Source organism: Lepidochelys kempii, chromosome 5, assembly GCF_965140285.1.
Source record: "Lepidochelys kempii isolate rLepKem1 chromosome 5, rLepKem1.hap1, whole genome shotgun sequence".
Classification (NCBI taxonomy): domain Eukaryota; kingdom Metazoa; phylum Chordata; order Testudines; family Cheloniidae; genus Lepidochelys; species Lepidochelys kempii.
The window spans coordinates 44,356,440-44,384,119 of record NC_136384.1 but is presented as its reverse complement, the minus strand read 5'-3'; the positions used below and the strand labels follow the sequence as shown (position 1 = coordinate 44,384,119).

The window sequence follows — 27,680 nt, the reverse complement described above, 5'->3', positions numbered from 1 at the left end:
TAGCAAGATTTCTGTTTAATAAACATCAAGTACAGTATTTCAGATTTACATTATTTCCACATATACAGCAAATGTTCTAGTCCATCTTATTTCCTTTATAAAAAGCACCCTGATCCAGTCTTAACACATTACGCTTTTTTAAAAAATTCAAATATATACTATATTTGTTTCTGTACATTTATGTGCAAGTTCTCCTGACAAAATAATACAAATATTGAATACTACAGCTTATATCCCAGTGGCGAATGTATCTTCACATCACATGATGTAAGTGCCATCTTTGTAGTATTTCATGGATTCCATTTGTTGTGTCATAGAAATGACTTCATGGAATCCTGTACTGAGGCCAGACATATGTTGAAAATAGGCTTCTTTCTCCACCTGGACAGTTAAATTGTTCACTCCAACATCTTTCAGAACTGCTGTTACCTGAGCATAACAGAAATTCAATATTAAATCTCTGTAATTTGTGATTATACTCAGACACGAGAACGGTAGTTACAAACACGAGCAAAAGGTCACTTCAATTTCTAGATACAACATTTATTATGGCCCTGAGAAGAGCCAGTCAGAAAATTAAAATGACTTAATTTTTAGCTAGAATTTCTGGGGAGAAAAAGTCAAGCACTCAAAAGTTAGGAATCGCACAAGCAACCTTAATGCTTAATTGAGGGGGCTGGATTATGATATATCCTAATATGACTCCATATTTATTCCCTCAGGAATTCTGCATCATTCAGTGCAAGAATGGACATTATGTTTTATCCTCACAGTTCAATGTGTGTCCTCAAGCCTTATTTATTGCACCCTATTCAAATCCTGCTCTGAATAAAGAATTATTAATTTCCTCACAGGTTTTATTATGGTACCCATCGCTATGGTATCCGAGTGTTTCACAAACAAACAAACTATCTTTATAACACCCCTATTTTACAGATGGGGATCTCAGGCACAGAGATTAAGGTAAAAAGTATCCAATAATTTTGGGTGCCCAATTTAAGATGCCTAGGATCGGATTTTTTTTCAGGGTACTTAGCATTGTATAGGACTTTATATGCACCCATTGACTTCCATTGCACCGTGAGTGCTCAGGACTTCTGCAAATCAGACCCCAGGGTCTCAATGCAAGTGGCACCCAGAAAATGAGGAACACACAATTAATAGTGACTATGAAAGTTTGGTTTAAATCAGTGGTTTTCAACCTTTTTTCATTTGTGGACCCCTAACAAAATTTCAAATGGCGGTTTGGACCCCTTTGGAAATCTAAGCCATAGCATGTGGACCTCAAGCCCAGCCTCAAACCCCAGCTCCTGCTCACTTTCAGTCTTGCTCCCATGTCCTTCCCACACACCATTTTTTTCCTGGCTCCCAGTTTCCTTGCACGGTTTATCCAGTCAAAAGCCCCACACCCAAGATCACTCCCAGTCCTCCTCCCGGCCCTCTAATCTACTTCCATTATCCACACTTGTCCCTCCTGAATTAGGCTGCTCCCTCTTCCATGCTGCCTGGGTGCCAGAAAAGGAAGCATCAAGAACACCCCTGCTCTCAATTCCTAAGCCTAGTGCAACAGCAACTCCTGGCAGCTACGGGCACGAGTTGCAGGGAAAGTACAGGGAAGGGGATGGAGCATGCTCAGGACAGACAGAATCTTTGGAGAATTTACTTGCCAAATTAAGAAGTCTCTACTTAGCATGTATGAACTAGATTTTATTTCCCAAAGGCTTATGAACTGGGTATTTTTTCATAGCAACAATAAGCAGCATATCCCTGATAAAAGACCACCTCTCTACCAAATCTAAAGCCCTTGCTTTAAACCTGGAAGTGCTAAAACTTCAATAAAACAGATGTAAGATGTTTTGTTTTTAAAACAAGGGCAAACCACGGTAAATCATTTTTGCTGAAACTTAATTTTTATTGAAGTTGGAGGAAAACATCTAGCCTGGAAAGTTTCAGCCCTAATCGTTAAAGTTTGGTAAAGTGACTAAAAACAGGGTCTTTATAATGAGAAGTGTCTGACAACCTTAACTATAGGCAGAGCTGGTAGCAATGCCTAGAACATAAAGAGGGCCTGAAAAGGTTCTCTCATTTTTTAAAAAACATTATTAATTCAGGTCTCATCTAACTTGGAACAGTTTACAATGAGAAGAGAACCAGTGAAACTATTTACAAGAGTAAAAAACTGAGTTGTTGAAGTAAGGGATTTTTATTCAGACTGTTTAAAACCTTTGTTAGTACTTATTTAACTGGACTGATTAATGAACATTTTGGAGAGAATGTCGTAAAAAACACATCACTCTTGCCTCTTCATTTAAGGTGAGAGTTCCTAAAATACATCTCTGATCCCCAGGAAGTCCTCCAGCAAAACAAAGGAAAAATAGGCTTAACGCTTCTGATATTTTTAAGATTAAAAACAAGCAGAAACCCCGCCCCCCCTTTTTTTTTGAGGAATTCATTTAGGCTTTTGTTATACCATGAAAAAAAAATACAAAACTAGTTCCCCCCCCCCCCCCCCAAATCCTTTTGCAGGTCACCTTTAAAGCAAGACAAAAGAAACTGGCTGATCTGTTTTCAAATGTCAAAAGCCTCCAAACTTTTTATAGGATAACAGCAGGAGGAGGAGCAGAGCAATACTGACAAGGCCTGTCCTGGAACATCAGCTACTAGCTAGAGAAATCATTAAAACAGCAGCTTCAAACTTAAGCCTATGATTGAAATATTCAGGGTTAATCTACAGGGGGTAAAATATGAAGAGCCAAAAGATTTCTGAAAGTGTTATACAGTTACCTGCTGTATAATTCTCTGTTCCATGACATCTGACATCACCTGTACATGTATAGTACCTGCCACAACACTAGCAGAGTGACACCAAAAATGAGGATCTCTGTAGGATATTAAACCATCTATTTTCTGGATCTGTAAAAAATTGCATTAACAGTAAGAATTACTTTTGCACTATTCTACTTTATGCCTTCCTGCATACTTAGATAGCTACCAATGGCAATTATTTCATGCAGTAGATACTATTATACAGCAAAATAAACTGCCATCATTTAATATTATATATAGAAATTTTGTTATATAGAGAAATCTGTGGAATTGGGACAGTTTCCATCATTGCCAAAAATAGAAGGCAAAATGAAAAATTAGAGGGTAGGGGCTAAAAAGGAGGGACAAAGACACTGGAGTCCCCAACTGGTGGCCAGACTATAGTAGCATCAAAGGAGAGACTGGCTTTGGGCACCCAAGCATTTCTAAGGACCGATCCCCATGATAACCAAGATAAACAGGTACTTCAATATTCTAGTTGGACTTAATATGTAACCTTATTAAGTTATTTATTGTAATATTTCTTTATGAAGTTTCATACTGGTTATTTTTTTTTCTCCCCACTCCTAGCATTTTGATTATTTTCTGGTTTTGTTTCTTGTTTTTATTTATCCCACCTCAAGGTCACTCACACTTCAATTCCCTCTTCTGCATCTCCCTTTCACTAAATCATGTAAGTCCACAATCCTCACCTTCCTCCCTCTTCTTCCTCTCCATGGATCTCCCTCACCCAATTTAATTCCATCCTCTCATTCCCTGGTGGCTAGAATCTATTATCCCCGTTCCCTGGTGATAGGCAGTGTTGAATATCCTTGTTGCTGGAGTCCCCCTTCTACTCTTGTTGCTGGAGTCCTGAAAGTTCCCACACCAGTTTCCCGATTTACAAAGCTCTCCATATACTTCAGGACTATGCCCATGGGGGTTCTGAGCAGGGCACTCAGAAGAGTCAACACTGGGAGCAACAGTTAGTGGATAAGAGTTAATAATGGGAGTAGAGTGCTGCCACAGACTACAGGCCTTGACTGATTTAGTAGGAGTAGAAAGCAGTCTAGACTGAAGGGGAAGAAAAAAAAAATCAGCAATAGAGACTGCAAATGGGAAGAAGAGAACTAGCTTCAGTTTTGCAGCCCCATTTGCTATAAGCCAACCTGTCCCACAGTAGACTGGAAAACTGTCAAAACTGCAACTGCATGCCCAGGAAAGAATACTGCAGTCAAATGAAATCTGGTCATGCTAGGGTTAAAAAAGACCTCTCCAGCTTTTATGAAAGTTATTGGGTTTAATAATTAAAACTAAGTATTAAATAGTTTTCCCTCATTCTGCTGGATAGATTTACAGAGTTACCAAGTTAGTCTAGGGTTATGAACTGCCCATAAAAGCAAAAGCAACATATGGCTGCCACTGTTATTTAAACAGTTGATTCCACAAAATTCATGGATTTTTAAAATTGCAAATGATAAACTAATAAAACCAAAAAAGACTCAAGTATCTCTATAAAACTGATGAACTTAGACAAGAAATTTGGGACGCCCAAGAGTCTTAGACAAAGATAATGGCACAATGAGGAATGACTGCATGTAAAAGTTAATAAATGCAGTTCTCAAACTCACTATAAATCTAGACTGTATATAAACAAACAAAATACAAGTTTAAGTTCCGACCTTTTCTAGCGCAATGTGCAGATCTTTCTCACATTCTGGTGGTAGCCTCAGCAAAAGTACTTGACAGGCATCTTTTATCAGTGGGATAACACTGAGAAAAATTAATGTAGCAATAAAGAGAGAGCACAGGGGATCAGCTATCAGCCATCCAAACTGTTGGATAAATATCGTAGATATGATCACACCAACACTACCCAGGGTGTCTGCCAACACATGTAAAAACACACCTGAAACAAAATAAGACTTTGAATGATTGAGTACCTGCATTTAGTTGCCATCAGCACATGGACTATATAGCATGAGTATTAAAATAAAATTTCTCAGTACAGGGATCAAAATTCTCTCTTGGATCCCTGGTCTTGGACCTATGGTAGAAAACTTTACTGATATGCTAAATAGTTTCTAATGCTGGCAAGTATTAAGTTAGAATAAAAACACAAAATGATAATGTTCTAATTCTGCTGTGATTTACATCTCTCAAACTGCTGCTGCTGCTAGGATTAAAGTTTTATATCATTTGAACTCTAGTACTCTGTTTGCATTTAGAAGGTACAAAACAATCTTTAACACTAATAGTTCGTGAGATTAATCCTGGTACTTCATCTCCCACTAAAGAATATGCAAGTAGTGAGAAGCTGAGCACACTTTACAAAAAATAAAAAAATTCAGATGGGTAGAATAGTCATCTCAGCTATTTGGTTGCATTCAGCGCCTCAATTAAAATAATATAGCATTGTGATAGTTAAATGCTTGAAACAATACATCTTACGCACTAAAATTTCTTATAGTAGACAATGTGACAAATATTTGGTAGATGTGCTATATATTGTATTTTTTCCATACTATCAGGAAGATTCCAGCAAGTAACCACACTTATAATATACTTGCTGATAGTATGTGTATATGTATGTGTATCATATATTATATATAGATATAAAATAATGCTGCCAGCTTTGTGTTTTAGGTTAGTCTGGTCTTTAACAGAACTGACGAGAAGTATTATTTTATATTATGAATCAGTGACAAACACGGTTTACAAAAATAAAGTTTTGTAGAAATTGTGTTGCATGTTGGCTCGTAAAGGCAAACTATGAAAACTATGTCAGCCTCAATGTCCCATTGGTCTACTTCGCTCACAACCATCTCTATGACTTTGTTCAGACTACTACCAGTGTTACCAACAAAGAGAATGACTTCCTAGTCCTGGTCCACCCAGTTACTACTCTCTTCCCTCAAATCCTCTCAAAATTCGCTTCTTCCTCATGGATCATAAGTAGCAAGTTAATTATTTTTAAAAATCCAACACTTTAGCTGAACCAGAAGTTCAAGCCTATAGATGCTACCCCAGTGTGACAATCCATACTATTATGGTAACCACTTTTCATACAATTATGATAACACTTGTACAAAGTATGCCTTGTGAGGTGCAATTTTAAAATTTATAATCTGCTGAACAGCATTGTCCTGTTGGTGTGTATAGCAACAGCGTGTATGAAGTTATAAGATTCTATTGTATGATTGTGACTAATATGCTATACTTCTGGGTAATGTCCACAAATCAGTTTTTCAGAGTAAAAGGCACTCTGGCTCCAGCCAGGTGTGAAGAGCAATCATCGGCTTAAGCAGCTGTTCTTCAGCAACAGGAATTGTAAAGAAGAAATTTACAATTCACCTGAGGGACAGCTGGCAGAGCATGTATGCAATAGAACTTCTGACCCCAGGACCCAGGAAGGACTTTTCCAGTAAAAAGGGTCAGGATATAAGAAGGGGGCAAAAAGGCCTCTGACCACCTCTCCTCCCCCATCTCTACTCACTGCAGCAAGAGTGTTTGAAAGACAAAAAATCATCATTGAACTGGGGGGAGAGTGGTCCTAACTGGAACGCTTTCCAGTTAGCATGGACTGCTGAAAGTTTTGGGTGAGAAACCCTTCTGCTTTCAAATCTTATTTAGCTTGATAAAGTTTAGGATTTAGCTTGGTAAGGTTTCCGTGTTTATCTTTTATTTCCCTTGTAACCAATACTGACTTTTATGCCTTTACCACTTATAATCACTTAATCTCTCTTTAGTTAATAAACTTGTTTAATTCTTTTTGTCTAAACCAGTGTGTTTTAACGGAAGTGCTTGAGGATTGCTACTCAAGTTAACAAAGGCTGGTGCATAATCATTCCCTTTGATAGAATGATGGACTTTTAATGAGCTTACACAGTTTGGGGAGAAGGGGAGGGAGTCCAAAGCAGTGCAAGACACATTTCTGGAGTCCAGTGCTGAGATTGGGGGATTTGCGGGTGTCACCCCTATATATAGTTCATGTGTGGCTGGGAGAGCATTCATATTTTCAGCTGGTTTGATTTTGCATGCTGAAGGCTGCATGTGCAGGGCAGAAGTGGCTGTTCTGATGGCAAATCAGAGTAAAAGGCACCCCAGGCTGGAGAGTTAAGGGGACACAGTGGCTCCCCAGTCCAGACTGTACCCCAGGGGATGTCACACCATAAGTGACAAGTTAATTATTTTTAAAAAACCTAACACTTTAACTGAACCAGAAGTTCAGGCCTACAGATGCTACCCCAGTACAAATAATTAAATAGGTGAATGTGTCTAAAGAGAGTAACTGTTTAAGTGTATTGCTGTTAACCTTGGTTCTTCTACTCCCCATCCCTTTCCTAGTTATTTTAAATCAACCAGCTGTCATATACTATCTAAAATTAGATGCAGGAACTCTGGAGTTCTATTTGGTCTTTAAGATATGTAGTACACTTTGGGTACTGTAAAAATATTATGGATCAAATAATAATGAAAAGAAATCAACATTGAAGAGCCTCTAGGACCCATACCATCACAAATCTGAGAACATTAAGTGTGAGGTAAGAAGCTAGTGGAATATCTCAAATTATGTTTATTCTTTAAAACATTTTAGCTAGAAAAAGCTTTTCCAAAAAGCTCTATCTGTGCTATGTAAAAAGACTGCCAGAAAACAAGTTTTAGAGAGATTAAGAAAAGTGGACAAGGGATACTTTGATGTAAAAGGTTTCTCGAAGGCTAGGTTACTTTTAAAATTAAACAATTTGTACTTACCTCTCATGTTGGCATTCATGCCTCCTCCTGAAAACCCATGAGAGTGTCCATGACTGTGATTGTGTCCGTGGTCACTGTGGGAATGGCCATGACTGTGTCCATGTCCATGACCATGGTGTGAATGGTTGTGATCATGTGAGTGACAGCCTCCACGAGAAGCCCCATGAGAGTGGGCATGGCTAAAGGCACAGATACCAACAAGGTTTACTATCAGCCCTCCAACTGAGACTGGCTATGAGAGGGAGAAAAGAGAAAAAACAAAACAAAAAAACCCAACCTTTAAATCCAATTTGATTTCTTCCTAAACACTCAGATTAACAGAAAAAATATACTGTTCTAGCAAACAAGTTAACAGCATCTAACATACTTCCGTAGCACATCCAATTTGCTGCATTTAACAATGACAATAGCAGGAGGATTCCCTTGCCGCTGAATGCTCACAAGTGAAACTTCTCTTCATATGAAGGATTTCTCTTTTCCTCTTAAAAATCTAGTATCAGCAGGTACAGACATAAACAACTTTGCTTTAAGTGAGACTGAGTTTGTCTACTTCTCCCACAAGAAACAAAGCTCTGAGGATAGAGCGAAAGTTCTCTCTTAACTCCCCAGAATCACTTATTGAGTAGAACATACAGGAACAGTTAAAAAGGACCTGCACGCTTCATCTTAAATTGTAAATGTTTTGGGGTAGGGACCATGTCGCCTTCTGGGTTTGAGCAGTACATTGTGGGTGCTACCACAATACAAATAACTCTCCACCACTCTTGCATGAAGAGACTGGAAAACTAACAGAAAAATGCTAGCTAGGAAGGAGACAGAAAGAACCCTCACCTACTAGCAGAGGGTACAGGAATAGGAAGCTTTCCTTTGGAGAATGTGGCCACAGAACTCATCCTGAAAGCTGTATGAGAGATAGGCCTTAACTCCAGATGATTGTCTCTTTTAAATTACACTATTAAAATTTAGTATTTAAGTGTCTATATAAGCACTAAGAAAAGGAGTACTTGTGGCACCTTAGAGACTAACAAATTTGAGCATAAGCTTTCATAAGCTACAGCTCACTTCATCGGATGCATTCAGTAGCTCACGAAAGCTTATGCTCAAATACATTGGTTAGTCTCTAAGGTGCCACAAGTACTCCTTTGCGAATACAGACTAACACGGCTGCTACTCTGAAACCTGTCATTATATAAGCACTGAAGTTCAATGCCTTCAATGGGAGGAAAGAGGTAACTTCACACTTGTTCAAAAAACAAAATAAAAGTAAAATTTATTTTTGTTCAGGAAGTGAAGGCTTAAACTGAGGGGAAAAAAAAGCAAAAATTGTGAAAAGACTGGATCTACAGTTTTGATTCCATGATCCAGCTGTACCCATACATACATCAATGACGGTTTTAAGACTACTTGCAGTAATCAGAACCAGTGTTCCCTCGATTTTTTTATGTCCATATGCAGAATGAATTTTGTTATATGCCCCAATATGGGGCAGAAGGTTGGGGGGGAGGGGAAGAGAGACTCTGGCTAGGGGTGCAGGCTCTGGGGTGGGGCTGGGGATGAGGGGTTCGGGAAGGGGGCTCAGGGCTGGAGCAGAGGGTTGGCGGGGAGGGCTCTGGCTGGTGGTGCAGGCTTGGGGGTGGGGCCAGGAATGAGGAGCTTGGGGGTGCAGGCTTCCACACTGCTACAGTGGGGAGAGAGAGGACTCCCCCCAGCCCTCTCTCGCCGCAGCAGCTCAGGGGGGGATGCCTCTCCCTGCCGCAGCAGGTCCATGCTGGGGACAGTGGGGAGGGGTGCCTCTCCCCGCTGTAGCCCTGAGTCCCTGTGTGGGGCTTAATAGGCAGCTGTGTGGCCACGCAGCTTAAAGGGAACTTAGATCAGCACCTGTTTGAACAGTAAGCTAATATGAAATCTGATCTATGGCTCCTTCACATCTTTGCTGAAGCCTTGAGATTTGTTCCATCCAATTTGAGCCTTGCTTTTCTTATAGGAAAGGCACAAGGTCGAAAGATTGAAGTAATCAGTGCTACTCTTTCTGCCCAAAAGATTGTTACTGAACATACTGCACTTTTCTCTCCAGGAACTGAACTAATACTTCTTTAATCACCCCAGATCTTACTGGACTGGGGATCAAGAGGCTGGAATCTGAAATTGCGAGTTAATTCAATTTCAGTGAAGGGTAGTTAAAGTTACTGACACTAAAGGTTTTACTGACTAAAGATTCTAACACACAAATCAGAGAAACAGCCAATTACACTAACGCAATTATATGGTTTGATGTTTTTGCAAGTGACTATGAAATTACTATTTCTCCAGAGTTCAAAACCCTTATCTTGTTTTAAAAAAAATCTGGTATCCAGTAGTATAATATACTGTATGCAGTAGTAAAATAGAGCAAGGATAAGATACGTTATTATAGCAATACAATTACACATGACAGTTACCAAGTATGATATATTTAGATGCTTCTATTGACCAACTCCAATGACCTGCTTTGACTGATTTAAAATGCATGTTAACTACTTATGGCTCCATCATGGTTTTAACTAGAGGCACACCTACCATACTGTATCTTAGCTGACTTTAGAGGTAACTCCTCACTTAAAATCGTCCCAGTTAACGTTCTTTCATTGTTATGTTGCTGATCAGTTAGAGAACATGCTCGTGTAAAGTTGCGCAATGCTCCCTTATAACATTGTTTGGCAGCCGCCTGCTTTGTCCACTGCCTGCAGAAAGAGCAGCCCATTGGAGCTAGCTGGTGGGGGCTTGGAACCACGGTGGACTGGCATGTCCCCCCCCCCCCACACACACATCAGCTCCCTGCTCCCCTAAGTTCCCTGTGAGGCAGCCGCCCAGCAGGATATCAATTGCCAGGCAGTTCAGCTGTCCCTCCCCTTACTGCTCTGTGCTGCTCCTGCCCACTGCCTTATAGCTGCTCCCAGAAGCCTCCTGCTTGCTGTGCAGAAGGGGGTGGGAGGAAGAAGGGTGCTAATGTCAGGGTGCCCCCCTGCCCCCTACTCCTAAACCTTACCTCCACAGAGCGTGGGGGGTGACATGACAGGGCTCAGAATGGAGGGAGCTTGCTGGCAGCAGCTGCTGTCTCAACTTGCTGATCTACTTAAAAATGCAATGTACTTAGAGTGGGGTCAGCATACTTAAAAGGGCAATGCGTATCTCTCTCTCTCACACACACACCGTGTGTGTCTCTCTCTCTCTGCCATGCTGTCTCCCCTTCTTCCATTCCTCCATATATAAAAAAAAATAGCCTTTTGTCTGGCGAAAAAAATTTCCCTGAAATCTAACCCCTATTTACATTAATTCTTATGGGGAAATTGGATTTGCTTAAAGTAGCCTTTTTCAGGAACATAACATTAATCAAGGAGTTACTGTACTCAATAGTTTATTTTGTAGATAAATGGAACTTCCTTCCATGTAATAGGAGGATCAAATAACTAAAGCCAATGACACTATCCCCCTTTCCAACCCACAAATGCCATTCATTATAAAACTAAGATGGTAATATAAGGAATTACTTCTGTAATTTACCTATTTTTGAATAGGTTGAGATATTTTTATTTTTAAACAGGAGAAGATAACATATTTAGAAGCAGGCAATATAACAAAGTTTTTATCTTTAGACATATTGACTTTTAATTCTGTTAGTCACTATATAATAGAAAGCAAAGAAACATTTTGAAGTCACACTGAAAGCAAATGCTTGACATTATATAATTTGAGTCCTCACTACACAGATAAGTGGATCTTAATTTTAAATTAAGGAATAAATATTCAACAGGAGTAACAAACTGTTTTTAACAGAAGAAAATGACAAAACTTACAGTTAACATATTTGTGTCTATGTCTGGAGGATCTACTAGTCTGGCCACAGACTCCATGAATACAAAGAAAGCTATTACCATTAGAAAAAGGCCATTAATAAATCCAGAGAGAATTTCTACACGGCCATACCTGAAAGTGAACAAGTGTAATGTACATTTTAGAAAGATTGAGCAATAGCTAGATTTAGCATATTTGAAAATATTTTTTGGCTTATTCATGCATTTAATACAGTATTTTCTTTTCAAGTCAGTTTGATTTTTCACTATGTTAGAACAAAGTACCATAACAAATATGTTACACAATTATTTTCAGTTCTGTCCTGTGGTAGCATCACAATGTGGTAGGTGCTTTCTCAACACAGCACAATCTCTACCCCAAAAAGCTTACAATCAAAGACAAAATAAAGATATGGTAGGTAGACAAAAGGGATAAAAGATAGCCATGAGATAATTGGCCTTGTCCTCAAAATACAAAGTGTTAGTGATACAATTAAAAAAAGTTAACTATACTACACACATTACGGCTGATAGTTGTCAAGCTGGCTAGCAGAATTGTGTGGCTAAATTCCCTAATTTCATTGGGAGTTACATGGCTAAATACCCCATTAAATTCTGAATATCTCAACGTGTACACACACAATTCCAAATCCCTTCCTGCAATCATGCTGATATAACTGCTTGTATTTTTCACATGTAATATCTCATTTTCTTTTTGAAAAAGTGACTGATCTAGACTAGCACAGTGGGTTTATAACACTGGCAGACATTTTTGAGGGGCAGGGAGAAAGAGGAGGTATAATAAAGTGTTGAAATATTAAGTGCCATGAAAACATTTCATATTAGGAACATACCCCTAGTCCCCTGTGTTTAACAGGAAAAAATGAGGACCTATAACTAACTAGCAGAATCTCTTCAAAATAATTATGTAAAAGTCAGTGTACATACCCATATGAAAATATGCGGGTTGCTTTCCATCTTGTCATTAGAGCTGCTAAAAGTCCCATAACTAAAGCAGAACAATCAAAAAGCATATGAAATCCGTCTGAGATTAGACCAAGGCTATTGGTCCACACTCCATAGAAGAGTTCCACAAAAGTGAAAGCCTAAAACGAAAGAAAAATTTTGATTTTTTTCTTGTAACACGTTATGAAATTGTGCTTTTATTTTGCATATGCAGTTGGCATGAAGCTCTGCCATAAGAGCACTACTAATTTTAGAAGGTTTAAATATTTCTGCACCAGTTTTACTCTAGTCTACAAAACAATGGATTGTAATATTAAGTTTTGTATTAAAAGTCAATGTAAATGCAGACATTTTAAAATTCCCCCTCTCTTCTGCACAAACAAATGTAATTTCTATAAAGCGAGAGCATCTTATGGGAAACTAGAATTCTTTATTTACAAACACATCAATATAAACAGCACTGAGCAGGGAGTTTCATACACACTGCCATGCCAATGTAACACAACTCTGATCTGATCTCTTGGGCTGAAAGGACAATAATATCGGCAAACCAATCTAGTCTACAGAGTGCCTATCAAAGCAGTCAACATGGGAAACAGTTCTCATTAATTATGATGGTAATTAAGTGGACATCTGGAAGCCAGACAGTTTACCGATTCATTTGGTGGGTGCTTTTTTAAGATCACGACTTGTCCATCCTGGAGGATTATGAATATCTGAAAATTGGACAGCTGCTGTTCATAAATTACTTGTATCAAAGCTAGAGCACTCCTTAAGTGGTTAGCGAATACCTCAGACACCTGGTATGACCAACCAGCATATATTGGCTACATTAAACTCCTGCAGAAGAAAGTACTCCTCTTAAAAAGTCTGAACACAAGCCCTCTTACTCAGTAACAAATGTCCCGAACACTGATTTTGAATTCCTCCCAAGCAAGCATTATTTGTAACAAATCAAAAGGCTGCCTACCCAAAGACTGTCACCTAATGGATGGTTTGTTATCCACTGAGCAGGCTTCAAAAAACCATTGCATTAAGATGTAGTTTAACAGAAGTGTTTTTCAGTCACTACAAATTTTATTTATGGAGGTTGCTTTATAGAAATTATGTCAATTTTCTTTGCTAACTAATGGCTTTATGTAGTTTAGGAATTAGTCTTGAGGAGAGCAAGATGGTACTTACCTCATATATCTCCTTCTGCATGACCCATTGTTATCTTTAAATCTGTGTCTCTATAAAACCAAGCTATCTTCCTAATCCTTCTCCAGTTCCTTCTTTCTCCATTAAATTCCCCATCCTCTACATTCATACCTTTGAAGTCATCTTTGGATATGTCTACACTGCAATTAAAAACCTGCAGCTGTCCCATGACAGCAGACACAGGCTTGCAGGGCCTTTAGTTGCTGGGTTGTTTTATTGCAGTGTCCAGTTCCAGGCTTCTCCTGCCTGAGCTTTGGAACCCTCCCTCCTCGCAGGATCCAAGAGCCCATGCTGCAGCCCATGCCCAGAAGTCTACACTGCAATTAAACAGCCCCTCAGCCAGAGTCTGATGAGCCTGAGTCAGCCATGGCTGTCTAACTGCAGTATCAACATACCCTTTGACAATTTACTCCCCTCACATCCAAACTTTCACAATCCTGGAAAATTACTAGAATCTTATTTGCGAACATTTTTGTGCATTCTTTGATCTCACACCTCAATTATTATAATCTTAGTCCATGCAGCTTCCCCATTTCCCATCTCTATTCCCGTCTATTCCAAAATGACACTCTAAACTGATCTCCCTCTACTGCTGTTGTCATCCCCCTTTGAATGCCTTCAACTAACTTCCCACTTTCTATCTTATCTGCAGGCACTCAAGCTCATTGCTCATATTTCTAGGTCTTATGTGATCTCCCCTGTTTCCTCACTACATTTTTGATTTTGTTCCTACTGCCAATTACTCATTTTGTTTCTCAGTCATCTTTCATCTCCATTATCACACCATCATCCTGTCCCACACATCTGGAATTTTTTCCCAATTCTTGTCCACCAATCACCCTCTCCACTTCTTCAAGTCGATTTCAGAAATCCTTCATACCTTAATCTCTGTCTTTCAACACTCGTTCCTGAATTACTATGGAGTGTCTTATGTGTATTGGATTGTAAGGTCTTCAGGGCAGGAAACAGGAGCCAGTCTTTGTAAATGCATTCAATGCTTTGTCAGGGTATATTTATATTGCAGTAGGGCCCAGAAGAGTCAATGATGAGTGAAGCCACTTTTGCTAGTTGCTATACAAATACATACAAGGTGGCATGACTATTCATATTAACCTGACAAGTACAACTGTAAGTCAAACTATCCTGTCTTTCACAGAAGATCCAGCAAATATGTATCCTATCTCGGTTAAATTAACTATGCCAAAACTAATTAAGTTTTGGAAAAAAACTTCCCGTCAGAGTGGCTAAGCACGGGAATAAATTGCCTAGGAAGGTGGAGGAATCTCCATCATTGGGGATTTTTAAGAGCAGGTTGGACAAACACCTGTCAGGGATGGTCTAGATAATACTTAGTCCTGCCTTGAGTGCAGGAGACTGGACTGGATGACCTCTCGAGGTGCCTTCAGGTTCTATGATTCTATGTTAAAGCTCATATTAAAAGTTGCCAGTAAATTTTAAAAAGAGTGACCCTTTTTCTACAATGATTTGTCATTAGAGTTAAAAGAGTGCACTTACCAGATTTAGGCACAAGAAGTAGAAAATCTGTCTAGAGTCATACTCCTCAAGGATTTGTTTCAGTGACTCTTTAATAAACCGGGGTAACGACTGAGAACTATGCTGCAAAGCATCACCCATAAAATTATATAGAGGAATGCCTTCAGGAGAATAGCCAACAAGAGTGCCTTTCTGTCCTTTCCTGGAGGGGGAGGACAGAATATTGGCAGCTGCAAAGAGAGGTAGATGTTTTTGTTGTTGTTTCTAACCTTTATGGTGGATTGATAATGCAAGTGTTTTATCAGTGATTAAAAACTTCCACAAGCATATCAAGGTGGTGAAAGTCACCAGCTTCATTTTCAAGACTAACACTATATTTTATTGTTATACTAGATTGGATCATCATTTCCACAAGCAGACAGATTTACTGTATCCTTTTTTGTAGACAATGAATTATGAATGTAGCTATAGGTTTACAATACTGTGCTGTTCCCCCTCACCCATGGAACCCACCGAAGCAACTGTGGTGGAATTCTACAGAGAAATAGTTTTGGTGATCTTCCAGTAATATATAATTATTTTTAACTGGTTTATCATTTAAAGGGGAAAAAAAGGAATACGTACATAAAATGAAGAAAATGGCACTCACTACCACTCCTCCAGAGAGAACATGCTCTGTGATTTCATGGTGTGCTGGCTTGTTCATAGCTCGAAGTTGATCCGTTATCGGATGTGTCCAGAAGCTGCCAAAGAGCAGCGCACTAATCAAAATGAGCAGCGATCCATAACGGGCACACTTTGATGCTTCCATCTTGACAGAACATATGGACTCCACATAAAAATCCAAGATCACGACGAAAAAGATAACAGTTACGAAAGGCATGATGAGAGAGGACCAGGATTCTACTTTACTCTGTGATAAAAATGAACAAATTCTGAGTAATATTGATCACAAGTTGGTAGATGTGTCACCTATATATAGTACCAGTTTACGTATCTAGTATTTAGTCTATTGCATGTTTGCTATACATTAGACACTTTAAATAAACAGGTATTCACAGATTCATAGATTTTAAGGCCATCGTGATTATCTAGTCTGACCTCCTGTATAACACAGATCACAGAACTAATTACTGCTTCAAGCCCAATAGCTGTGGTTGAACTAGAACAAATCCTCTAGAAAAAACATCTAGTTAGGAAATTAATGAAGTTGATTTGCTATAAAAATGTTTTCTATTGATTTAATTATCCCTACATAGAAAGATAGTGGTGTAAAAGCCTCAAATTTAGAACATGTATTCCCCAAGAGAAACAGTATCTTCATCATCACTGTCTCTGTAAGGTTAGTAGAGAAACCAAACTACTGCACACAGTTCAACATATCCTCTTCTTAGGAGTCTTTAGAGAGCAACACCCCCCCTCCCCCCCCAACAAATCACACAGACGAATGTATCAAACACTGTGCATATAGAAACCAATCTATTTTTCCAAGTAAAAATCTCAAGAAAAGTAGTTTCAATAATGTAAAATAAAATTCTTGTAAAGGAAAGGTATATGTTGCAGTTTACAAATGCAGTTGTTAGAATATCAGTCACTTTTGCTGATGAACACTTGCTATGCTGTTACCTCAGTTGTCAGAGATAGGACGATGACCCATGGGCACAACAGAAGGACGGAAACAAGATGAGACAAAGCTTGAAGACGCTTGGCTCCACCTACATCTACAGAGAGCTTTCGGGAAGCCATATGAAAACCAACCTTGCAACACAATGCCAGTACCAGCAACAGCACTCCACCCTGGAACACAGATAGATCCTATTAGCAGTACTTAAGAGTCAACTACCTCACTCCAATATAAGTAGTATTTACATGACAGAATATTCTTTTCCTTATTTCCTTTTTACTGATTAACATAAGACACAGACAAGGTATTCCCCCTTTTCCCCAAAGATAAGCTTTATTTGCTAACAGTAACGTTCTATGACTTAGTTTGCAACTCCCAGTATTTCTAACTGGAACTCCATCTTCAATTTCTCTCTGGCCATTCTCCCTTCTTCCACCCACAAAGTAGCACATTGGAAATGTTTGGAAATAAAATGGAATCATCTTATATCACCCACACTCTTTGTATTTATTTATCTTCATTCAAGCCCTGTGTCATTTCTCCCCAACCTTTTCTTTAGAAATTGTTCCCTAATCTTTACAAAATATATTTATGTATACAAAATTAGCTTCTCGTATTTCTTGGATCTAATCTACCCTGTGCTGGGCTAACAAATTTCACTTAACTCATCTGTCTGATTTATTTTTAAATAAGACCATGTTTTCTAGCGGTGTCATAAATTCAGTATTTTCTTTTTGGCTTCTCATTTGCAGGGCAGCAGTTCCAGCAACAAGACTAACTAGCTGGACAGTTCCAATCAAATACAGCAATAAGCCTCATACAGCATGATTGTAATACTTTACTCAATAAAAAGCCCCACTAATTAAAATAGGACTACAGAGAAAACTGGGGTACCACCCAACTCAAGCAAGGATATCAGAATCTGGCTCTTAGGCTCCAAGTAGCATGGGAAAGAGATAGATACACAAGACAATGACTGATAACACTATGGAACAGAGGACTTGTCTATTAAGGATCATGCATATCTAAGTCACAATTGAAATAAAACTTCAAGTAAAAAAGGAACAAATTTAATAGATACGTTCAGATTATGTATTAAAGCAAAATGCTGTTAAGTAAATAGTTGATAGGACATTTTGAATTAATGCAGTTCTCTTCACAGAATTTTTATGAATACATCATTCAATAATTCAGCATCTAGATTACAAAAGAAAGCAATTTACCTTGTGATCAGCAACTCCTAGGAAAGCAATGATTGTATGAAGAACATGGGTAAGAGCACTGTCATGATGTCCCTCAGCTAAACAAATTAAGTTAAGGAAGATTCTCCAAATGAACCCTCTTCCAGCTGCCTAATCACATCTCAACAGACTTAATAGGACCTCATTCTCATAAGGATCACAAGTGATTTACTGAGGTTATTTAAAAAAAAATGAAAACACAGCTACAGGCATACCAGAGGAACAGAAACTGTAAATACCATAGGAGATCAGTAGAGGAAACAATATACATTTAAAGAAAGTAATATCTGAATCAATTTAAGCTTTGAAGTATTGATAATTCTAAAGTTTTAAACTACAGAAGTCCGTAAGTCTGTTGCTTCCGTAGGGAAAATATTAAAAATGGTGTTACCCGATGACAGAACTTGAAATGTTTCACATAAGCTAGTCTTAATACTAATGTTAAATCTGGCGATTATTTGGACTAAGGAGGATGAACTGGATACCAGAAATAAACTTAGATGAATTTTCACTGGAAGCATTACAGTATTTCTTTATCAATGAAATGTCTTAAGTATGAAACAGTCTTTAATAACTTTTGAAGAGTTTTCGAACAAAAATTTAAACTTGAGAAAATTTATGAAATTGACAAATAAAAAGAGGTGCAATCAAGATAAAATATTTTAAAAAAATATTTCTTTTGAATAGGCAAAATTTATGTTTTAACTTAGAAGCACGTGAAACTGGTCTAACAGAAAACGAAGGAAGACAATTGGTAAGCTTGGGTGTGGATGAGAGACCGTGCAGAATAAATATGAAAATAAAGAATTAGAGTTATCTTAAGTTTGGTAAAGAAAGACCATTACTAGCAAGTAGAAGGAAGTGCGTGAAAATAATGAGTTATAAGGCTAGAAGGAATGGAGCAGGGGATGTTGAGATAAGGAAAAGTTTCTTAAAAGAAGGTTGTAAATAAGACAAAAAGAATTTGTCTTAAAAGGAGCCAACATGGACCCTCCCAACCCACATCCCAGTGGTATCTTAAAAGCAAAGCCTATGTGAACCTAGGTGTAATGTAAAAGCTGTTGGTCAGCAGGAAGGAGGGGAAGAAATAAGGAGGAAAGAGGTTATAACTCTTATCTGGATGAAAATTGAAAATCAGTGAGAACTGTCTCAGATTAGTTGTTAGCTAAAGTGGTAATTGGCTATTAGATCATTTGTTTGTTGAAGGGTATAAAGAGTTATGAATCTGAGGGTTCTTTGTCTAACTGTGCTGGAGCACATCAGGATGAGACAGTTTCCCTTAGGTCTGGCCTAATTTGTAAGTACTGTATACTGATCACATGCTTATGAATACTTTGTTACTGTATTGGGTGTAGTAACTGCTTATTTTTAGACTGTTAGGCATGTTTAGAGCAATTGCATAAAATACTATTCAGCCTTTGGACTTAAAGGAATTTATGGTCAAATTAGTGTCTAGTTGTCTCCACATTAATATTAATACTTTACAATATAGTTAATAATTCCAACAGACCAGCTACATGAAGTTCAATGCAGATAAGACTGAAGTGATGAAGGTTTGGGGCAAGTCAACTAGAAGGAATGGTGGCAGTGATATTTATCCACTGTGTTACTATTTTCCAGGAATCTTGTCTGTTACCTTTATCACCCAACAATGAATGCAATCTGCTCCAAACTGGGTTATATTTGAAGACTCTGAGGAAAGCTTAGTTAGTGAAGGACATCCCACCAAGAGGTGTTTCACACAGGAAGCATATATCAACTTCCAACTGTAATTCAGAGCGCTGATCTTAACCTATCAAGCTCTTTACAGTTGGTTTCTTGAGCATTTTATAGGCCATCACTCTTCAAATTTTATCTTGGGAGTTGAGATCACCCGAGACATTCAAGCAAACTCATTTTCTTCTCCCACGTCTGAAAGGGCCCAAGATAGTTGATCTTCTGAGCATGCTGCAAGACCCAAGTAGATACTCAGGTCAAAATTTTTAACAGAGGATGTCTAAAATTAGGCATTCCTACATATAGACACCAAAGCAGTGTGATTTTCTGATGGTATGTTTACACTGCACAGTTAGCCTGGGCTGTTACCTTGGTTTTAACTTCCGTATTATCCACATAGAAAAACCTTTGACTCAGATTTGGAGGTGCTTTAAGCATGGTCTATCTTACCTAGCTGAGTGTGTAGGTTAGAACCCAGGCTCCTCTTTAACTTGGGCTGAAACCTGCCAACTTGGCAGCGAGGAAGCATGCTAAATCACTCGAGTACCAATAGACCTCTAATGCCCTTCCCACAATTCCTCCCAAAGGACAGACAAGCTCTCCTGCATCTAACAGAATGACTGAAAAAGAATCTTTGAGCACCTCAGCACAAGAAATCATGGGACGTACCGCAGACACACATGCGATTGCAGAAACAGTATGGATACAGCTTTGCAGTGGGGAGATTCACACCAGGCTAGGCTAACCCAGGAGCCAATCCACGCAGGTTAACTGCACCGTATAGACATACTATGAGGTGCTGAGCATCCACAACTTCACGGACATAGGCCTCAAACTTTCTCTGAGAGGGAAAACTGAACCGAGAGGCTTCTATAGTTGAATGGGCCTTGCAATTAAATTGGGATTTTTCTGTCATTATGTCATTTAGATTGTAATTATTTATAGCAAATTTATAGCTGATGCTGTTATCTCTAAAGTAACTAATGACTGTGCATTTGACTGGATTAGTTGCTCAGAATGACTATTTCCTTTTCTTTTCAGTCAGAAGTACAATGCTCTGGAGAGGAAAATGCAGTTGAAACAAGGCTAACTTACACTTTTACTCCAAACACATCGTAAGAAAGGATACGATGTTCTGCAATTTTAGCCATGAGATCATCATTATCAAAAAGCAATAAGCAGATCACAGCAATGATGAAAAATGCAGCACCTCTTGTCTGGAAAGACAACAAAAGGGAATCAATATAAAATGGTTTATTTGGATGACAAACATTAAAAGTTGCAAAAAAAATGCAAAGGGTGTGTGCGTGTAAGTGTAAACACGAGAAAAACAAAGTCAAAACAAAATCCTTAAAGCAAAAATTACATTTAGTGAAACAGATAGAGAGATCTTGGTTATATATATAAAAAAAACAGCCCACCTATATTCAGCTTTTATGAGACTTGTTAGGTGATTTTGGGCAAGTCACTGCAGTTCTGGGCCTCATTCCTCCCCCTCCCCCCCAAAAAATCTGTAAAATAGGGATAATCATATTTGCTTCATTTGTAAAGCACATTGAGATCTATAGATGAAACGTATTATAAGAATTATTTGTCTTGATAATATGGCTATGGTCACTGTATGTGACCTTGGGAACATTAGGTAATCTCTCTGTACTTCAGTTGAAACATCCATAAGATGGGGATAATATTTCCTTGTCTCTCTGCTCACAGAGCTATGAAGCTTAATTTACTAGTATTGTAAATCACTTTGAAGTCCTTGGTTGGAAAGTGATATAGAAGTGCAAAATACTATATTTTAAGTTTCTTCTGCATACAAATGATAAACTTGCATCTCTTCATCATCATGAATCTCAAACACCTTTTCATGTTGTTACTCCTTGTATATGCACCCGTTGCATATTTATTTCATTAAAAAGGAAGTACAGATTGTAGTTTCTCCTACATTTAAAATTAAAATATACATAATTTACCTACCCCTTTTATGAATTTGAGTCTGAAACAATTAGATTTACCTCTACTGTATTCCTGAATACCTGTTACATTTAGAACTTTATAATGTATAACTTTATTTTCTGCAAAAAATATTTAAATACCTTTGTTGGTCCTCCTCCTGAACTCGTGAACAATACACTAAGCAGTGACACAACAACTATATCACTGTGCTCAAACAGCAACAATGTCCTACAAAACAAAAGACACCCCAATTTTTATCAGGTCCATTTCAATATTATGCACTAGCTTGATATACCTGGTTTCAACTAAAATTAAATGGAAGAGAGGTCAAGGATTTATTCTATGGCTTCAACAGGAACGTTGTACAATTCAAAAGGATGGTAGGGAACCTGAAGTCTCAACAGCTGGATCCCTGAACTATAGACTCTACCATGATGACAAATCACATAAAAACACCTATTTTCTAGCTCAAACAATAGATCATGTACAGTAATTGAGTAGCAGAAACTACCTAAACACTTTTTAAACAGTAACATGCTTTATTAGAGCACCAAGAATCAAACTGCTCAAGATGGAATTAATATTCATATTACAATAATGTCTGATAAATCTTAAGTTCCCTGTTCTCTGGCTGGGAAAAGGACCTTTTCTTTTCCTGTTAACTTCTGATTACTGAGGAGTTGATTTCCACTACTCTCCCTTCTCATACAATCTCCTCAATGCTGACAACGTATAGTTCTCACTTTTGGATCCTCATCCCCCATTCATAACTCCAGTGACTTCATCTACTGCTGGTAGCTTTCCCAAGCAGCAGAAGTCTGAAAGTGACAGTTTGTCAGTTTTACAGATGTCCATAGTTTTCTTAATAGCAGCAGTAAAAGTGACTACAAGACATCATTTTTACCGCTTCTGCTTGGGAAGACTTCTAGCATTCACAAAGGCACTGGAACTTTCAGCTGACCTGAGAACAGGGCAGTAAATTGATTCACATTTGGACATCTTAAGAGCTAAAAACCAATTTTTAAGGCAAACAAAGCTTAACCTTTGCAAAATTTGATAGCTTTAAGCCCTATCTCCATACACTATTCAGAGAGAGGCTTTCCCGAAGCTCTTCACCTCTGAAAGTCCCACTTTGTCATCTTTTTTCTGATCCTTTCTGAATCAGTCAAGATTGCCACTTAATGAACTAAAGGGACCACAACTGAATAATGCAAGGAACTTTTTCTATACACAGACCTAGGAGTATTACCATCACCACATTACGCTCAGCCCCTGCACGCTAAAAGAGTGAACTAGGATGTCCTGCAGCAAACCAGGAACTGAATAATGGCTGCTCATCTGAGGATTTATTTTTATAAACAAACAGAAGTACATTTCTCTCAAACACATTTCATTTAAAAAGAAATTAAGTGTACAGAATTGATATTTCAAATAACTATAAAACAAATTAAGCTAGCATACTTTATTTGTATAAACTTTCAGGCATGTACATTACCTGAGAGGTCCACAAAGAGTGAGGCCAAAAAACCACAAAAGTGAAATGATACAGCCAACAACAGCATGTTTAACTATTTTGATCCACTATAAAAGAAAAACATTTTATTAACATTTTCTGCCTGCTTTCCAAACAAACATCTTGCATTCAATTCACATACCAACCACTACATTAAAGGAACATTAAAATGTATGCTGTTGAGCATCTTCAGAAATTAAAACAGTCTGACTTGTCTTGACTACTTCACAATGCCCCATTATGTTTACTTTTCGAAAGACATTTTATGGCTGAAATTCTTTACTTTTATCATTTTCTATCACAGCAGCAAGTTCTTTCGATGTAGTTTTAGTACCCTTTTAAAAAAAATCCATGGGTTACAGTAGTTAGGCTGAAGTCAAATTTACTTAGTGGTCAAAAAAATGCTGACATTCAGTGTATTACACAATAAAATACATCTGACAAACATGTACAGTGCTAGATAAAGTTGTTCAACGTTACAAAACTAAGGCCTTGACCCTACAAATATTTACATATATACTTAGTTTTATCCCAAGGAGTAGTTCTATTGAAGTCAACTGGGACTACTTACGTGCTTCCAATTAAGCATGCACCTAAGATTTGAATGATTAAGATTTTAAAAGTCTTAATCAGGAGATGCAGCTCATTTTTATTAAAATAAAACTACTTAGGATGTATTTTAGTGAGACAAGGTGGGTGAGAAGGTTGGTCCAATAAAAGATATTACCTCACCCACCAGATCTCTCTAATATCCTGGGACCAACAGGGCTACAACAACACTGCAAACAATAGATGTATTTTCTAGTTTTAAACCAGACAAACAACTAGATAAAGTTGGATGCGATTTTTATTTTTTAAATAATCCACTCAAGTTATTCATACGCCAAAAATCCAATATTTGAGTTAAGACCAAATTAAAACCTTTAGCAGACAGAAAGATAGATTTTTCCTGATGTATGACAAAGCCAAAAAATTTGGTCCCCCTCTCACTTTCTTTTAAATTCTGTCATGAGCTTTCTCAAACCAAATTTACCCTTAGGACATTTCCTGATACAATGGTTCAGATCCTCTATACTAAATACATTCCAAATTACTATGTAGTGGCACAATCAATTATTTTATTTATTTCATATAAAGATGAATGTGGGGAGAGGGAAGGGGTGACGACAAAAGTTCTTCCTCTCCATATTTCAAGCTCCATTCCGACAACTGCTTGGATTCCTCTGCATTGTGGGATCAGCACAAAGGGGCTGAAAAGCTGATGGCCCAGACCCTCCCGCACCATACAATCCTCTGGGCCACCCTCCTCCTCCTGGTCCCTGGTACAGGAGGCATTCCGCAGGGTGCAGCTCAGGACTGATCTTTTCATATTTACAGCTATTTGCATGTTAGTTGGTAAAGCACAGGGTGCTCATGCAGGGTGTAATTTTCCATGGGACTAGCGCTCCTAAGTCACTTAGGTCATTTTGAAAATCCCAGCCACGTTTTCCAGATGAAACCAGAAACATCCCTTTCACTTTCAGTAAGCAACTAAATATTTTATTAGAGTCATTATTCATATTGTCCCAGAGTATCTAAAAGTGAATGTTAAGTATAAGTCAACTCACCTGGCGCTTGGTCACAGTTTTTCCAGAAGAAAATGGCTTTTGAAACAAAACCATAAAAAATGCAGACCTGTTAGGGGAAATATTCTCCATCAGCGTACTAGTTCAAGTGCACTTTCAGACAAAGGTCAAATATAGCTATTTTATTATTCAGACTAGTTCTAGGAAATTGTTTCAACCCTTGTACAAGTAATTATTCTACAGCTCCACTTGTGTTTTAAATGAATGCTACCTAGTTTTTGCCAGAGGGAAAAAACAATAGTGACTCAATCTGGTTCTGTTCCCTGTAGCCAGGGGTGAAAGTAAGGCGGTACGGGCCGGTATGGCGTACCAGTAAAAAGTAGCCACCAGTACCGGCCTGTACCACTGACTTTAAAGCACTGCTGCGGCAGCGCTTTAACGTCGCTGCCCCTTTTGCCCCCCCGCCTACCAATTGGGGGTGGGGGCAAAAGTAGCAGCTGCCCTGAGGCCACGATTTAAAAGGGCCCGGGACTCCGGCAGCAGTGGCTGGAGCCCCAGGCAGTGCGGGTCAGGCAGCGCAGACAGGCTGGCTGGGGAAATTGACCCCAGCCCCACCCCTTCCCAGGGGCCCAGAGCCGGCCCTGTATTGGTAAGAGCTCAGTTTTACTTTCACCCCTGCCCATAGCCCATTTCAGCTATTCAAGTAGCCATAAGGTTCAGTAAACTTTTTGTAGCAGATGAATTTTAGTCCTGCCTACTTTGCCACCCACACAAGTCTGGCAGAGGACAGCCAAATGGTTGTTAATTCAGACTTAGTATGGATCAAAATAAGTGAATGTGTAGAAAAGAAGAGAGTTTTGAAGGGGAGCATGATTATATACTACTACTGTTACATTTTCATTTCTAAGGTGTCCCTACCTTGCATAAAAACTAAATAAAACCACTCACCCACACACCTCTACTAGAACTGGCCTGAAACATTATACCCAATATCCTACCTTCCCAACAATCATAAAAAATAAACTAAAAGAAAAAAAGATTATGTTGATCAGGAATAGTCAAGTGAAAAACCCAAAAGTGGAAATAAAATGGGAATAAAGCTAACTGATTATTAGTCAATATTGTCAAGTTAGAGTACAGCTTTCACAACTCATTATGAGCCAAGCTTAGATTAGTGTTGGTCCAGCTACCAGCAAAGATATTAATGATGACAACAGATGCAGGAAGTAAGATTCTAGAGCGGAGGGCAGCTTAGCTTCCTTCCAAAGAAAAGGATAGCACAAGGAGAGACCACACTGATTTTACTTGTAATTTTTACTTAAATGAAAAATTCTAGATACAGATTTATTCTCTTTACTCAGTATTTGTCATTACATCATCTGTTTAAAAGTAACAACTACGAGCACTTTAATGAATGAATTAAAAAAATCCCCTTCTTCCCTATAGTTTCTCAAACTACAGTAAGTATGCTTAAAATATTAGGATTTAGAGAGTATTGATTCCAATGAGGTATTCTTCATCTTAAGTACAGAGACTATTACTAGAACTGGCAATGATCATTTTAAATACATCTACCATTATATTTCTATTATCAATTAAATGGTTAGCTTTGTAGCATCATACAGCTGTCCATCACAACACAAATCCTTTCATCACCCACGACAAGAGTATGCTTAGATTACCCTTTATCTAAGAAGAAAGTCAAAAGCACGACAGCTACGCTCTAGACATCTCTACATCAGTACCTATAGATTCCACACTGAAAATGAAAACCTAAAAAGGGGTGAAGGAAAAGCAGGCCCAGTAGCTGGATAGGACAACACAGCATCTCAGCTTTTTTTCCTACACAACTATCTGTCAGGAGCTGTTATGCTGTGTCTAAATGTACATTCCACCAGAAACAAGGAAGGTTTTGCCCCTTTAACAACCTGTCATGCAGCACACAAAAGGCACAAACTCCCTTGACTTCTTATGAAAAACTTTTTCTTTCAGAATGAATCTTTTCCAAACCCAATGGGAAGAAACCCAGGCATTCATTGCCAAAAAAACGATTCTCAAAAGGAAGACGCTGCAGCAGTGTTATAAAAGGCTGACACAGCAGCACACTTACCCCAGCTGTACTATAAAGATAAACTGGACAAGGTGGACCACTTTCAGCAGATCATAGGATTCAAAAAGCCCCAGAGCCTTTAGAAACTTGGTGAAACACAGCAGCACAATGTATCTAGTCAGCCTGCAAAAGAACAAATGATCACAGGCGTGTCCTAAGCGCGGGGGGGCAACACGGACCGAGACCCACTCGGGGACGCAGGCTGGCTCAGAGGCCCCCAGCCCGCCCTGGCACTGGGTGAAATACAGCCTGACCGGGCAGCGCAGGGGCTCCCCTGCTGGCCGTTCCCAGTCCCCCCACCCCCGACCCTTCCCCGCGCTGGGAGCGGCAGTTACCGGGCGCTGGGCACATCCACGGGCCCCAGCCCCCCGCCTCCGGCCAGGGCCTCGCCGCTGTAGGTCGGCTCCATGCCGGGTCTCAGGAGCCGCGGAGGCCGCCTCCCCCGCCGCGGGGCCTCCTCATCCTCCGCGTGCTGCGAGCTTGGGCCGGGCGCGCTGACACGCCGAGCTCCGGAGGGAGGCAAGGCCCGTAGGCCGCGGCCGGCAGCGGGACTTGCGGAAGCTGAGCCGGGCCAGCCACGTCCTCAGCGGCCGGAACCCCTCACTACAGCGCGGCGCGCGGGGGAGCGCCCGCGCCCTCCCCCTCCCCGGCCCAATGGACCCGCCCGGCTAGGGACAGGGCCCAGCTCGCGGCAGCGCCACCTGACGGCCTGGAGCGGAGGCTGAGCGCACCAGCGACCCTCCCTCTGAGGAGCGAGGGGGAAGTGCAGGGAACGGGTCACTGGCACTGCCCGATGCGGGGCGGGCAGTGAGCCGGGCCTCCCCTGACCTGCCTTCCCCTCTCCCTCCCGCTCGCCCCTGTCCCACTGACCCCCCTTGCCCCGCCCCTGCCCCTTCCTGCTCCTC

At 39.4% G+C, this 27,680-nt stretch overlaps 1 protein-coding gene across 1 annotated transcript; it reads right to left on the bottom strand.

The window, feature by feature from the left end:
- On the bottom strand, nt 1-27,410 carry SLC30A5 (solute carrier family 30 member 5). Its single transcript, XM_073344113.2, has 16 exons — nt 27,111-27,410; nt 26,776-26,898; nt 24,708-24,774; nt 23,083-23,168; nt 21,728-21,815; nt 20,761-20,848; nt 17,898-17,974; nt 16,677-16,847; nt 15,675-15,963; nt 15,072-15,280; nt 12,339-12,496; nt 11,394-11,523; nt 7,561-7,792; nt 4,488-4,714; nt 2,785-2,913; nt 1-429 (listed from the first exon to the last, which is right to left on the bottom strand). Exons 1-16 carry the CDS (start codon nt 27,182-27,184, stop codon nt 259-261), a joined length of 2,319 nt encoding a protein of 772 aa, XP_073200214.1. The 5' UTR covers nt 27,185-27,410; the 3' UTR covers nt 1-258.
- Nucleotides 27,411-27,680: the final 270 nt, after the last annotated feature.